A 15,948-nucleotide genomic window follows, 5' to 3' on the forward strand; every position below is an offset into this window, starting at 1 on the left:
CTTTCTGATGTGGCAGAAAAGGCCCTGGAGGTGGCCGATAATGTACTGCTGGGGGGTAGTATGTGTCTGACCTTTTCTGTAGGAATGAGCTTGAAAATGAGGCAGAGAAAAAAGGAATGAATATTAATAATTGGATTGTCCCGGGGATTCTTCACTGGTGACAAAGCCCATTGTGCCCTGGAATTAGAGCGAGCACCCCACACAGGTGGCTCTTTGTTGCTCCCTGAATGATGCTGGTAGTGAAATTAAATTTCACCACTCGTGACAAAAACCAAGAAATGGGGATTCTGCAGCGGACACAGGCAATGAGAGGCCCCTCTCTCACAAGGCAGGAACTTCTCTCTCCCCACCATGCTCCTGCCTGTCCCTCTGTGTGCAAGCCAATGGCCAGCATATGGGATGTAGGGCACTGGCATGCGGCAAGTCTGAGCCTTGGAATGGTCTCTTCAGGCAGAGAGAAGGCAGGGACAAGCAGGTGAGGGCAGGAGGTAGGAAGAACTTGCATGCAACGTGGGGATATTGCTTTTATTAATTTCCAGCTTTCCACCTCTCTGTGTGTGCACTGGGGATTTCAGCTCTCCACTGCTCAGGAGGCTGCTCTTGCTCGCTCTTGTTTTTGCTGCTTTTCACAGAATCATAGCATGGTTAGGGTTGGAAGGGACCTCTGGAGATCATCTAGTCCAACCCCCTGCTAGAGCAGGTTCACCTACAGCATGTTGCACAGGGTCCCATCCAGGAGGGTTTTGAATATCTCCAGAGAAGGAGACTCCACAGTCTCCCTGGGCAGCCTGTTCCAGTGCTCTGTCACCCTCAAAGTAAAGAAGTTTTTCCTCATATTGAGATGGAACTTCCTGTGTTTCAGTTTGTGCCCATTGCCCCTTGTCTCATCACTGGGTACCACTGAGAAGAGTCTGGTCCCATCCTCTTGACACCCGCCCCTAAGGTATTTGTAAGTGTTGATAAGATCCCCTCTCAGTCTTCTCTTCTCCAGACTAAACAAACCCAGCTCCCTCAGCCTCTTCTCGTAAGAGAGATGCTCCAGTCTTCTGATCATCTTTGTAGCCCTCCACTGGACTCTCTCCAGTAGTTCCTTGTCTTTCTTTAACTGGGGGGCCCAGAACTGGACACAGAACTCCAGGTGTGGCCTCACTAGGGCAGTGTAGAGGGGGAGGATAACCTCTCTTGACCTGCTGGCCACACTCTTCCTATGCACCCCAGGATACCATTGGCCTTCCTGGCCACAAGGGCACATTGTTGGCTCATGGTGAACTTCTTGTCCACCAGAACTCCCAGGTCTTTCTCCACCGAGCTGCTTTCCAGCAGGTCAACCCCCAGTCTGTACTGCGACATAGGGTTGTTCCTCCCTAGGTGCAGGACCCTACACTTGCCTTTTTTGAACTTCATGAGGTTCCTCTCTGCCCAGCTCTCTAGCCTGGCCAGGCCTTGCTGAATGGCAGCACAGCCTTCTGGTGCATCAGCCACACCTCACAGTTTTGTGTGATCAGCAAACTTGCCTAGTGTACACTCAGTCCCTTCGACCAGATCATTGATGAATAAGTTAAACAGGACTGGACCCAGTACTGACCCCTGGGGAACACCGCTAGCTACAGGCCTCCAACTAGACTCAGCACTGCTCACCACAAGCCTCTGAGCTCTGCCATTCAGCCAGTTCTCAATCCACCTCACTGTCTGCTCATCTAACCCTCAGTTCCTTTCACTTTTACTGCAGCAAAGGAGGTAGCACTGCGCAAAACACCAGATCCAAATCTCATACAAGGTTTCTGGGCTTGTGATGGGCTGTGCAGAGCCCCAGGTGCCAACACACAAGAGAAGTGTGATGTGAAATGTGCATCAACATATGGACACTTCTTGTCCCAAGACTTCTCTCCAAACCCTCTGAGCACAGCCTTCTCAAATCCCACTGACTCCTTGGCTGTGAGCTCTCCTCCTATGACACCCCAGTTAACACCACACATAACAGCTGTGCTTGGGTGCCTTTCAGGGAGGTGCATGGCCCTGCTTTCTAGATGGTGCCCTGAAGGTACAGAGGTGTCTAACAAAACTGCAGAAGGTCTAATTCTCCAGCTGGGACTGGGGACCCTGGTGATGTCCCCAGCGAGGTGGGCATTTCAGTGGGAGCATGCAGCCCCTTGGGCACTGGCGTCATGGCACCAGGACCAGGCAGGAGAGGACCCGCTTGGCCCCATCCCTGACAGCAGGCTGGACGGCCTCCTGCAGGCTCCAGAGGCCCTCCTACAGAACATCTGAACTCAAAACCTGGGTTTTGGGCAATTAAGTAGCCATCCCCCTGCTTCCTTCTCACACCAAGCAGAATTTTAATGTACTTCCAATTTCTCTTTTTAGCACACACAAAGAAAAAAGAAAAAAATTAATAATCGTCTATAAGTGAAGTTCTTTTGAGACAAATGGAGAAGCATTCAATGCTGATATGTATTTTTTGCCACTTTTAAATGGTTTCTATTTAAATGCAGATTTTCTGGTTTCCTTTGTGGAGCTTGGAAGAAACGCCTTTCAATTTAAATGTTAATAGAAGAGTAAACTTCAAAATCAAAATGTCTCCATAAGGGAGAGTGTTTTCTCACAGCTTTAAATGTCTTTCTATACTTCCTCCCTCCTTCTCCCCCATCCTCATTCCTCTCTTCCCAGCCCAGCCTCACTTGCATTAAAAGGTCTTTTTTAAAAACAAGAATACACCTTTCGAGTTCCTGAATTAAAATGTTTAATGCTGTGGTCTGTGGAATGACTATGTTTGAGCAGAGTGCTGGGGCACTGGTAAAGCAGAGATACCATCCCTCCACCTCCAGTCTTTTTCATCCCAGCCATTTATCAAACCTGCTGCTCTGAATGCTTTATGATGGGATTATTCTCAGGCTTGGGCTGCGTAATATTGCACCAGTGGTTGGGGCAGGAGCTGAAACAGAAGAAAAACTTTTAGGATAGTGTTTTAGTCGGTCCTGAACGTGAGCAAGGCTTTGGTGCTGGGCTGGGCTGGGCTGGGCAGCAGGGGAGGGAAGTCAAATGTAGAGAGAAGAAAGTGAAACAGGGGAGGCATTGCCAAGTCTCTCTATTTTTGTATTATCCCTCCTGCTCCTCCTGTGGTCCATCCCTGCATACCTCCAACTTCATTTATCTTCAGGAGGAGCTCATGGTAAATATGTGTTTTACAAAAGACCCTTAACACTGCCTGATACTGGGGTTTTACATACAATTGTGTTTCCTGCTTCCTGTCACGCTCCATTTGTCGTCCTTCATACAAAATTTTCTTTAATTTTCCTCATCACTCTCTTTTGTTCTCCATCTGGTTTTGTCCTCTCTTCTCTCCTCACTGAAAGAAAAAAGGAGGAAAAAAAGTGTTTCTGTTTTTCCTTCTGCTTCCTTCTGGCCCTGATGAGCCCTGGCCACCTTTGCAAGAAGTTGTTCAAGAGATACTAACTGAAGATTGAATTTTAATAAACTTCCATGTATATAGTGGACATGTAGATACTGTGATGGTGGCTGGCATATGAAAAGCAGACTGTAACAGGGTAGAGTCTGCTCAGTGTGGAAGGAGACTTTTGAAAACTAAACAGTAAAGCCATTACTATATATAATAGGATATAGGGCTTTCTGTATCCAGATTATTTTCATACAACTGTTACTGTTGTATGAACATCATTATTATCTGAATGCCTCTGAAGAAAAAGTGGTGAACTGGCTTCCACGGCATCCCTGGGAGACAGGAGAAAGTCTGATTTTCAGAGGAAAGCTCTGGAGCACCCGACCCTCCCACTGGTTTCAGAGTAAGCAGAGCTCACTGGGGTCTTCACTCTAGATGCTCAGTCCCTTGCAGGTCGGGGTGCTGGAGAGATTGCTTGTCCCCAAGGTGTCTCTAGGTGCCTGTGACACCCTGTCAGGGCTGCGTGGTGAAGCTTGCCCTGACACCTTGCTCTGCATTTCCTCCTGTGCACCGGACCTAGTGTTGGGGATATATGGAGTAGTTCAGTCTTCAGTGGTTCAGAGCAGCGCTTCTCACCAGCATTGAAATGCTGGGTGTTGCTTTTGCCTTGAAACCCAGACCCCATTGCAGCTTTCTTCCAGACCATTGGAGAATGCAGGAAAACTTCCATTTAGAAAGCTGGGCTTTCCATCCAGCCTCTCCCACTGCTGCCAGGGCTGGAGATGCTGGGCTCAGGGAGATGGTGCCTCACATCCTCCAGGAATGATCCTTCTGGCCAGGCTAATGTGGTGCTGAGGGACTGTGTTGTTCTTCCTCCCCAGCAAGATCGTACTTGTGGTGTGGTGGCTCAAAGGAGAGGTCACTTAAAATAAGAGTTGACCAGCACGAAGAAGTGTGTACTCCCTGAGTTCTTCAGGGGAACAGGAAGGAAGAAAAATGGAAAAAGCAGAGCTCTGATCTGATAAAGTCCCCAAGTTCACATTGAAATTGAGCAGAAGCCATTTTATTACATGTGCCTCAAATTCTTCAACACCTGCATAATCCACAAAAGCTGTGTAACAAAAAGCCTCTTGGCATGGCTACAACCGGGAAATGTTTGCTTTGTGTGGCCTTACCTAGCAGGAGCAGGAAGGATTAAAGTTATGAATATGAAGAAGGATGGCCAAAAATGCAGGTGGCTCAGACTTTCTTCCCTGTTTCTAGGGAATGAGAGAGGGAGAGGAGGGATGAAAGGGTTGGCTGGGCAAATTACAAGTGTACTCTGCTGGGACCAAAGCTTGGAAGTGTTCCTAGATGATCATACATTGCAGTGCTAAAAGCCCGGATAGGAAATTCAGAGAGAGAAAGACTCTTCAAGATCAGCTCTTGAACATCACTGAACAAGTAGAAATTATCAACTTCAGGTACTTTCTGAGAAAAATGTTCTTTCCAGAATCAGAGAAGGGGAGGGAATGGCTTGGAGTAGGGTAGGGTAGGGTAGGGTAGGGTTGGGTAGGGTAAGGTTGGGTAGGGTAGAATAATGCTTTGGCATAGGCTCAGCTATTCTGGCCCACTACATCAGGGGTTATAAGGGCAAAGCTTTTGTTTCCTTTCTAGCCTGCTGTCACTCAGAGCTGAGTAGCAACACAGCAGATTATAAAAAATCCTTTTTCTTCTCTGACCAAAGTTTCTTTTTCAGCAGAAGGGGAAGTAGGATTGGAGAAAAAGGCGGAACCCTTCTATGGGATGGTATTCATAGCCATCTTTCTCCCAAGACCTAACACAAGTTTTCTGCCTTCTACAGTAGAACTGCATGTGATGTGTTAAATTTCTGCTGTGAAAGTGCCTCATTTATGCATTGACCTCTCTAATATCTATATCATAAAGTCTCTGGAAGACAAATCCATCTTTTCAGCCTCACAAGACACTTTCTCACCTTTTTCCCTCTGCACTTAAACAAGCTTTGTTTCCTTCCTTCTCTACTGCCTCCTTAAATCTCTCCCTTATTATCTAGGGGTTCTCTTTTGTCTCTTCTTTGCTCTACACAAGCAAAAGGCAAGAATAAAATCAGGACTTGATATTCAAGCTCCAGATGGTGCTTTCAGCCACTGCAGAATTTCTTGGGCCCCTGTAATTTTCCCAAATACTGGACAAATTGCGTTCAGACAGTAACACACCAGTGTGTGACCTGGTCTTTGATGCCCCCTCCCTCTATGGTGCTTTATGAGAAGGTTCATCAGAGGTAAGAAATTGTGTCATGTGGAGTTTGCTGTTTGTCAGCATGAACCTCTGAAGGTGTCAGCCTTTGTAGAAGACAGGACTTCATTCCTCCTCTGATGAACTTCTTGCCTGATTCTGGAGTTGTGGGATTTCTTATGAAGGCAGGCAGGCTGAAGTGCCAGCAGTGCAGAGCTGGCACCTTCCTTTTGTGATTGTTTCTGTTTTAAATAACTGTAAGAACACTTAAGAACTCTGATGGAGGAAATCCAGATAGATGGTCTGTCCTGACAAGAATAAATCATGTGTCAGGTTGTCCATTCTACACCCCGTCCTGAGGGACATGTTGACTAGCACAGAACACAGCCAGTTTGTGAAGCTTCCTATCAGCGCTTCCATATAGGCAAGTTCATACGTGCTGGCAACCTAACACTTAACACTTCGTCACACAACCAACCAACTGTAGTCAAGAGAAGGTGATGGGATTTTCTGGTTTAGAAGTTATGCATGTATCTTATAAACACCATTGCACCTCTCGTAATACGCAGGCTCACGTAAATCCTTCAGAGTGACAGTTTCTCTTTTTTGTGAGGGCCTTCTGCTGCTCCTTCTCTCAGCTTTGAGAGGGTTCTGTTTTAGTGTATGTGTTTGTGACATACGTATTTCCGAGTCTCTCTGGTGCAGAGTACTTACATGTAAATATAATCCACTATTACTTTTGTTGAAGTGCGTTGTGCTCATTATGATTGCATTAGAATAATCTTTAAACTGAAGACCGGGTTGCCACATGATTCAGTAAAAGGCACTCTGTGATTTTAACTGAGTCGCAGGTAGACTAATACATATTTCTTTTCTTATCTCTCCATACCTGAAGCAGAAAGAAAAGATTAAAACCTCACCCTCTACTTGCCAACCTCATCCAAAATACAGTCTTAAGCTCTTTGGAGAGAATCATGAGAGCCAGAATATGCCACTCAAAATCACCTGCATTAATACTCACTTGTTTATTGTAGCTGGGAGCTGCTAGGGCTGGCATTCAGTAGAAGGCACATCTGTCCGATTTTACATCTTGCCTCCCTTGTAGTTTTGGGGTGAGGCAAGAGAAGGGATGATGTCAGAGGAAGGTACCTCTCTGCTGCTGATTCTTTGTAAGAGAAGTCATTTAAACAAAGCTTAGTGAAATCTTGTAAATTGTGCTCTTGGGCTGTGTGCAGTTCTTGAGCAATTTCCAATACATATATTTGTTTGGAAAAAGATGAAAAAGGAGTGATTTTGACTCTTTTCAAGTACAAACGTTTTTCATCCCATACTGGTAAAGACAAATGAGAATTAATCTAGTACAGGAGGGTATAGATTGAAGTGACCTGCTATGAAGGATTATGCTAAAGAATTATGCTATCCCAGTCTATTTCTGCTTGTGGCAATACTATATTCTACCATTTGGTCCTAGAGGGGCGCAGAAATATATTTGTGATTTCCTTTTCAGTTTTGCTGTTGTTGGGACATTTCAAGAAAGAATGGCGCTATACCCAGAATGTCTTGTGAGCTGTCCTAGATATTCTGGATACAGACTTCAGGGTCCTTAGTCCCTATGGATCTTTCTCTCTTGGGACAAGAAAGGAGGAGATGTAGGATGGACTATCCGAAACACTATTTGCAGCAGTATTGCAATTTCTGATGGTCTGATAACAAGCACTGTGGTTTGATCTGGTAACAAACACTTGAGAACAAGCAGTGCTGAAAGCAAAAGCAGTGCTGTGTGGTTAAAGGGCTGGCCAGAAACCCCGATAACGTAGATCCAATTATACACTCCTCTACAAACTTTTCATGTAGCCATGGGCAGGTTGCCTATTCTTATCTTGTCTTGGTTTCCCCACCTTTCACAAGAGGCTCATATTTTCCTTCCTGTATGTTTTGTGAGGAAAGAAATCTCTAATATTTTGGAAATATTATTAAACTCCTCTGTGGAAAGGAAGATAGAAAGGTATCAACAGGAAGACCGAGCCCTTGCTTTAGAAAGATGACTTGCAACTTCAAGGAAGAGGACAGAAAATCAGAAGTCAAAAAGGCATATTGAAATTTTCAAGAGGCAATGCTGATTCAGAACATGTTATGCTTGCAGCTGCTGGGGTGTGAAACTTCTTCCACGATGTGACAACCAGCATGAATTACTTTATTGCTCATAACAAATACAGATGGACAGATATCAGGGTGAAATGAAGGGCAGGTGCATTTGCAAACTGACAGAGAACACCCTCCACCACATGCTTCTTGGAAATAATTGGATCTTAATCAGCTCTTCTGCCTTTCTTTATCTTCAGAAAACCTTTAGAGTCAATATTCTTCAGCAGAAAACTAAAATGTTTTTAGGAAATGCATGTTGTTTTATGAGGATCTTTCTCTCTTTTAAGGAGGTTGTCTAAAATGCTAATGTTTGTCTTTTCATCACGATTCACAAAGCTTGTGGCTTTCAAATTTACCATTTCAGTTTCAGTCGTTGGAATTGGATTACTTCATCCCCTGTCCCTTCTCCAATGTTATCGGTCAAGAAATTTGTTGTTTCCAGCCTACATGAACATGATGCCTGTATTCCTTGACTAATGACCCACATTGGTTTTGAGTCAGGACTGAGTTCCCTGCCTATTACATGCAGCAGCACCTGTAGCAGTGCTAGGCATGGAAAGTACTCCCAAGGGGAAGATATTCACACGTAGCTTTTAGTCTGTTAATGTAAAAAAGAAAATGGGATGAAGATGGTGTCTCTATAACATGAGTGGAAAGATAATATTGCACTTTCACCCACAAGTGATGGTGGTATCTAAGTCCATGTAGTAAATCATTGAAACTACTGGTCATACAGGCAAGGCATTGAAAATCAGCTTCTGTATTATAGGTCTTACAGAACAAGCATGTAATACCCTCCTTACTTGCATGCTGTAGCTACATTTCTAAAGGTTTGGGTTACTAGATGGTGGAGAAAGGAGATTCATAGTACCCCTGCAATCTGTGCACTTTGCTACACTGTGAGGACTTGGAGCGGGTATCCAGGGAAGGATCAGCTCTAGAACCAGCTAAGCAGTGCACAAGTGAGCCAAGATAAGGTATGTTTGCTGTTGCAGCTCCCATTTGTCTGCGCAAGATTCAACAATGCATTTTGCTGATATAGTCACTCCTTCAGTTGGTTGTGATTGTTGTGCCATGATCCTGAGATGCTATAGTTACTCAGAGAGGTTTTCAAAGAAAGAAAGAGTGTAGAGAATCATTCATTTCATAGTCTAAAAATAAAAAAAACAATTTCAGAAAAATAAAAAAACAAACCCAGGATATACTCAAATGTCATACAGTGGTGTTACAGGACATAGCATGACCCTTTTTACCTTGGCAGGATGTATTCAGGAAAGGTCTCATCAGTGCCAATCAAACTTGGATGAAACCCCATCAATTTGTACTGATGAGCTATCGTTTATTTATATGGCATCCCTTGCTCTTACATTAACAGAAGGAATTTATATATTGCCTCGAGTACACAATGCAAATCTTTGCTTTTCTGCTGTCCTTTCCATGCCGAGCACCACACCAACAGAACAGTAATCATTGAAAGTACCACTAATAGAGGTTTGTGTCCAGACAATATAGGCTCCTGTTCCCTGTCCTTCTCCTCACTAAATAGCCTGAGGGTAATGATTTGGTTACATACATTAAGTACTTTCCCACAAAAGGATCACTTTGATAGACTTGTTCCCAGCACTGACCTCAGCTTCATGAGGGCTCTGACAGGTGAGGGAAGATGCTGTTGGACCAGTACAGGCTGTTTATAAAACCAACTTTGCAACCCCCTTTCCCAGCACTGCCGTTTGCAAGGGCTGCCCTCAAGGAAGGTTACGGCGGGACAAAAGCCAAGATGGTTTTGAATAGAAAAGAAAGTTTATTTTTTATTTATTTCAGATCAGCCCTAATGGATGGGCTTGTGAGGAGCAGATTTGCAACTGGCCTAAGCAGTGGCAACCTTAAACTAAGCCCACTGAACCTGCGAGAACTAAGACTTTGTGAAGAGTTTCAATTTTGAATTTTTTTTACATGTGGTATTAAGTGTCTGTCAGAGGTTAGCTTTCTGTTTTTTTCCAGAGATAATGTAAGCCCAGAGTTAAGATGCTGATGGATTTTCCTGTGTTGTTAGAAAGGGAATTTCAGGTTCCATCAGGAAGAGAAGTCAAGTGTAACAAACCTCAAAATTTGACCTAGAAATCTTGATCCTGCTACTTTAACTCTTCTGTTCAATGGCCAAACTCACACTGATTTTAGCGGGGTGAAAACCATTCCTTAGTTTGGTATATAGGATGTGGGTATGCTTGTGATCCTCTCTGGGACCTATGAAAACTGGTTCCATCAGCTAGTCATCGGGGTAGGTCTGAGGAGTTACTGACACCTTGGAGCTGAGTAAAGCTATTTAAATTCAGATCGTTAAAAGCATGTGTATTTCCATTAGGACGAGCAAGTGCTGTTACCCAGAGTGAGCAGCCACAAATTAAAACGGAAGGGCTTTGTAGAGCTGACACCAACAGCTGTGCAGCACTTCTGAGAGACGTATCGTGCTGTTGTTGAAGATGACATAGGAAACAGCAAACATTTTATGTTTTTACGTATCTTTCAAATTGAGCCCAGGCCTTCACGGACTGAAAAGTAGGAATCACTCTGCCATCAAAGATGCTTAGTAACGTTTACTGCTTGTTTTAGAAAGCACTCTGAGAAATTCTCAAGGAACAGAGATTAGTGTTGCCTGTGGGAAGTATGAGTTTCTGCAGGAAATGCATTTTTTTTTTCTGCACCAGACCTCCTTGAACATGTTTATATGCTTTGTGGGGAGTTTTTGTTTGGGTTTTTTTGGCAGGACAGTCACAAAACCTAAGAAAAAAATATGAATTTTAAGATGTGTATCTTTTTAAAAGGGCCCTGGTCACTGGTGAGCTGAAGGCCTGGTAATCTTTATGTTGTCAGAGGGACTCCTTGCAAAAAATAGTGACAATCTACAGGAACCAGTTATAGTTTCAAGGGAGGGGTTGCGTTCTGCAACTCTATCTTGCATAAGAATTGCTATAATGAACACAGCCCTGAGCAAACTGCCTTCCACTGAATCGAATCATTCTGTCCCAACACACCTACAGACCTTGTGGACACTTAGCATTTTGGATAAGGAGTTTTATAAATCTCTGATGATGCTAATTTATCACCGTTCACAAATTTCACTGAATCTGCACTGCTGGTATTGGTGGTCCTTTTGATCCACTGTGGGAAAAGGGTAAAAAATAACAGAAATTGAGAAACAGTCATAGGCCAGCCAAGGAGAAAAGCTGCCACAGAGACTGGTGGATGATTCAGTTTTCAAGTCTTCCTCTCCCTGTCATAAGCATTCTGTTTCTTGAAAGAAAGTTAAATCATTGCTGTGCAAAAAAAAAAACCAAACAAACTTTCAAGAAGGAAACAAATGTTTGGAGAGTTGACTTGGCTGGAATTTTCCCTGCACATATACTCTTGACATATCAGTGCTTAAACTTTCTATGCATGTATAAGAGGGGACAGGGAACAGTCAAATGTTAGTGAAGATGCCCCCATCTGTTCCATTATTTGAGGGTGTAAAGATGCTCTTTAGCTCTCATAGTCCTTGCTATTTCGGTTGCCAGGTGGTCTCCCTGCCCAGATGTCACATCAAAAATAGCTGTGAAGACTTTTTTTTCCCAGCACATGCAGGAGGAGGGATCCCAGTAGTCCCATCCTTTTTGCAGAAGGCAAATATGCGATATAGGCAGGTCTTAATTTCAGAGTCCCTTACATTAGGTCTTGGGGATCTTTTTCCTTTATTTATGAAATAAATACAGGTCAACCCTATGCACCCATATCAGACGTAGTTCTCAGTCTGCACTTGCAGAGCACAAAATGCTTCACTTCAGCCCCCTGCCCTCCTCCTACTCTCAGTGCTCCCTGGAGCACTCAAAAACATCCTCACCAAAAATCATCTGACAAGGTCACCATCTAGATACAAGAGAGGGCAATAAAGTGTCCTATGCCCCAGCTGTGTATCTGCAGTGCATTTATCACCTCTGACACCAGAATATCTGCATGCCTCGCCATCCTGGATGTACCGAGTTTCATACACACCACCGCTGGACAGCATGGCACTATGGCCCAACTTACACATGGGAAGCCGCAGCCCAGAGGGGCTCAGTGACTTGCCCAAGATCACACAGGGGGTCAGAACCGAGGTGAATCCCCCGTCACATCTGCGCTGGAGCAAAGCATAGAGACCATTTTGCATATCAGTTTGAGCAGGTACATCCATTGGATGCAGTGGAGTAATGGATGGAGATGAGCAGGCAGGATTTAAACAGATGTTGTGCTAGTACCCAGAGACTAGAGCCGTTAGGCACAGTGTTGCACTGAGGACATTTTACAACTTCTAATTCCTGAGCAAATTGTCACAAGTCACTTCGGTGCATCTGCACTGAGTTTCATCGTGTGGTGAAATGGTCACCTGCTCTCTCCCCCCAGCCCAAGTTAGTATCTTAATTTATGGATTGTCCTCCTTCTGAGCCATCCTTACTCAAATCATCCCATGCCAACACACACTGAAGACCTTGCAGATCAGTTGCATTTTGGATTAAGAGTGTTATGAACCTCTGATGATGCTAATTTATCACTGTTCACATGCATGTTGTTTTTCTGTCTTCCCCACTGCAGATCTGCGCAGGATGACAGCTGGCTTCATGGGCATGGCTGTGGCCATCATCCTCTTTGGATGGATTATCGGGGTGCTGGGGTGCTGTTGGGATCGAGGCCTTATGCAGTATGTGGCGGGGCTTCTCTTCCTCATGGGAGGTAAGGATGTTGGTGTTTGAAGAAATGTATTTTCCTTGTTGTTTTCATGTTCCCTCTTTCCACGTGTCCCTCCTCTTCTAAGTCACTGAGAACTTTTTCAGAGTTGTTTTAGGTGATCTGGACTTGGTTTCATTCAGAGCTCCTTCTGGTGTACATCAAGGATAACCCAACCGTAGTTACATGTTACTTCTATCACAGAACAGTGTCCGTAAGTCACAGGACTGGAAATGGCCTGATGAGTAGTTTAGTCTAGTGCTCTATCGTTGCAAGTAACACTGTCACCCTTAAACTTAATAAGCATATTGAACTTAGTAATAAAAATACGAAGGTTATGAAGGTGTTATTCCCACCACTATCCTATTTCATAGAGGAACACTTTGATAACTAGAAACTGTTCTCAAAGTTTTAACCTATATTTATTCCTCATCAGTTGTTCTTGATTCAAATGTAACCTTTAGTTCATGTGTCTCTCTTCTTTCTCTGGTGTACCTATGAACAGCAATGGCACCCTCTGTTTTCTTTTTCCCACTCTACACATTATATTTCTTGTAGACTTTTTCCTGTAAGACCAGTTATCAATCCAGCAGCCCTTTTTGCCACCTGTTCTTTCTTGTACTTGCCTTTCTCAAATACGGATGAGAAGGACCGTTCTCAAACAAGGTCTGATCAGTGCCTTGTATGAGTGACATGACGGTTCCCTTTCTCTGCTGGAAATCCCTCGCCTGAAGTATTTGGTGGTTGTATTCACCTTTTTCATGCTGTGTCACACTGGAGACACACAGGCATCCTTCAGTTGGATAATACATCCAGGCCTTTCTCCTCCTTTGTAATTTCCTACTGACAATCTGCGCATTTACAGCAGAGGTTCTGTTTATTACTCCCCAGGTACATGCCCTGGCACTGTGCTTTTGAGCTTCTTCCCGTTTCTACTACACCAGCCCTTAGTGTCATCTATTATTTCCCATGTAATGTTCCAGCCTTTCTTACTACAGATGCCGTCCAACTTTCTGTCATCAGCAGGTTTCATGGCACACAGTTACTTTAAATGAAGAGTGTGAGAGTCAAGTCCCAAACACAGCGCTGGGTGAATGCCTCAAAGGGAACAGCACTACTTCTGTTCTCTCTTCTTTTCTCTGCTGGTGGTTTTTGTTTGGCTGGGTTTTTTCCCCCCAAGCAGATCATCACTTCAGTGCATTTGGTTGCCTGTTCATCTGTACTGTGGTGTAACACAGCTAAGAGTGTGAAATACAGGAAAGCTTCTGTAGTCCCAGAAGAGGAGTTAAGTGCTCGAGTAACAAGTATTTATGTTCCAGTGCTGTTGGTGCTGGTGGCACAGACATTAGCTCTCTTGGTGCCCACAAACACATTTGAAGTCTGCTGGTACCTTGTACAAGCACACACTGGTCTATGTGTAGATGTCTGTAAATGGTTTGCTGTGGGTGTCAATACTTTATGGGCAATGGGTCTGCCAAATTATCTTGGTATTTCTTATGTAATTAAAAGCTTAGTTTGCATGGGGGGCTATTTTGCTCTAATATGCTCAGATATCTGTGTGGTATTTAACTTAACTACAGCATGACATTCAGATTAAAACATTAGGACTATACTAAATAAATACAGAAAACTTAGATTTATTAGAAATTAGCTAAGTCTTGATTACTAATCGGAAATTATCACTATATATGGGAGAGTTTCTAGTGTAGCTGAAGAGATTACTTATTGGCTTAATGTTATTTGTGTGTCAGTGATTTGAAAGATGGCTGATAAAAGTTTTCAGGTGAAACAAGCCTCAGTGTAACCATGCATAATGGGATGGGTCACTCATAGCTTATAAAGCCATCTTTTGGTATGCTCAAACAATACGCATTTCAGTGGAGACAGATCCAAGGTCATGCAACTGGGAACAAAAAGTGCCAGTCATCCTCGCAGAATGAGAGGCTGCCTCTCGGAAAGCAGCAGCTCTGAAAAGGTCTCTGGGATCATGGTTGCTGGGATCATCTAGCCGCACAGGAGCTCTCAGTGCAATGCGGCTGCTAAATGTGCCAGTTTTGAGGGGAATATGCAATAAGAGCTTGAGATGGGGTTATCTCTGGGCAAAGCAAAGCTATTTCTGAACATCCTAATCTCGTGTCCGTACTAAAGAAGGACGTGGAAAGATTGGGAAAGGTTTGCAGAAGAGCTACAAGAATGATTCAAGGTCTAAAAATAAGAAAAACACAGCATGCCACAAAAAGCCAATTGCTTGAAACTGTTTAACAGAAGGTTTATAATTGACTTGAACACAGTGTGGAAGTACCTATGCAAGGAGAAACCATCTGATAGTAGCATGCTCTTTGACTGCGTAGACAAAATAATGACAAGATCCAGCAGTTGGAGTCTGAAACTAATTGAAATGATGAGCACCAGACTATTTCATCTATCAAATTCTGTCAAGAAGTGTGATATTTTTAATAAAGATGTGTTGGGAGGAGATCAAACTTACTTTCTGCTCCAGCATAGACACATGGATCGGGGGTTACAAAAGGTTACTCTCTTTCTTGTTTTGCACAAGTCAGTGGCAACTGCTACACCTTTCCTGATTTCGTTTAACGGCAAATGTGCATAAAGTAACATCTACAAACTGAAGCGGTCAGTTAATAAAATATGCAATGAGAGCCATCTAATCTAAAAGTCAGTAGCTATCAATGTTTTCAGACTGTGTCATATGTTACGTAGTCATTCCTTCTGCAGCCAATGAATCTTTCAATTTGAACCTTTTATTTCTGGATGGTGTTTGAATGCAAAGTTGTTACTTCTGTCATGGCATATATGCTGTCAAGATATCACCCTAATGGTCCTCAAAATGCATGGAGCCAGAGTGCCTCTTCACAGTATCACAGTATCACAGAATATTAGGGATTGGAAGGGACCTCGAAAGATCATCTAGTCCAATCCCCCTGCCGGAGTAGGATTACCTAGACCATATCACACAGGAACACGTCCAGGCGGGTTTTGAATGTCTCCAGAGAAGGAGACTCCACAACCTCTCTGGGCAGCCTGTTCCAGTGTTCGGTCACCCTCACCATAAAGAAGTTTTTCCTCATATTTATGTGGAACGTCCTGTGTTCCAGCTTGCACCCATTGCCCCTTGTCCTGTCTTACTTTAGCTTTTTGTCTAGTCCAATAATGGGAAAAATGCTTTGGGAGGCTTATGACATCTGACCTCATTGCAGATGAGAGGAGACCAGGTTAAACTGGTAGCTATGTAATCATCCTGGAATCTAACTTTCCCTTCCCTTTGCAATGCTGCTTGCCTTGGCTATGTTTGTAACATTTGCTCTGTTTTAATTTCTAGACAAATAGCTCTTCTGTAACAAATAAACATTCCTAGCTTACCATATCTATGGGTTTTATCCCTTATTGCCCATAATTCTTTGAATGGGAAA

General features: G+C 43.7%; 1 protein-coding gene across 1 annotated transcript in view; it reads left to right on the forward strand.

Moving 5' to 3' along the window:
• Positions 1–15,948, forward strand: part of TMEM178B (transmembrane protein 178B) — a 233,216-nt gene that overhangs the window by 201,223 nt on the left and 16,045 nt on the right. Inside the window, exon 3 of the mRNA XM_068402206.1 lies at positions 12,386–12,523. Within this exon, the coding sequence (XP_068258307.1) occupies positions 12,386–12,523 (138 nt within the window). The remainder of the gene's footprint in view (positions 1–12,385; positions 12,524–15,948) is intronic.

The sequence above is a fragment of the Nyctibius grandis genome, chromosome 5 (genome assembly GCF_013368605.1).
Source record: "Nyctibius grandis isolate bNycGra1 chromosome 5, bNycGra1.pri, whole genome shotgun sequence".
Lineage (NCBI taxonomy): Eukaryota > Metazoa > Chordata > Aves > Nyctibiiformes > Nyctibiidae > Nyctibius > Nyctibius grandis.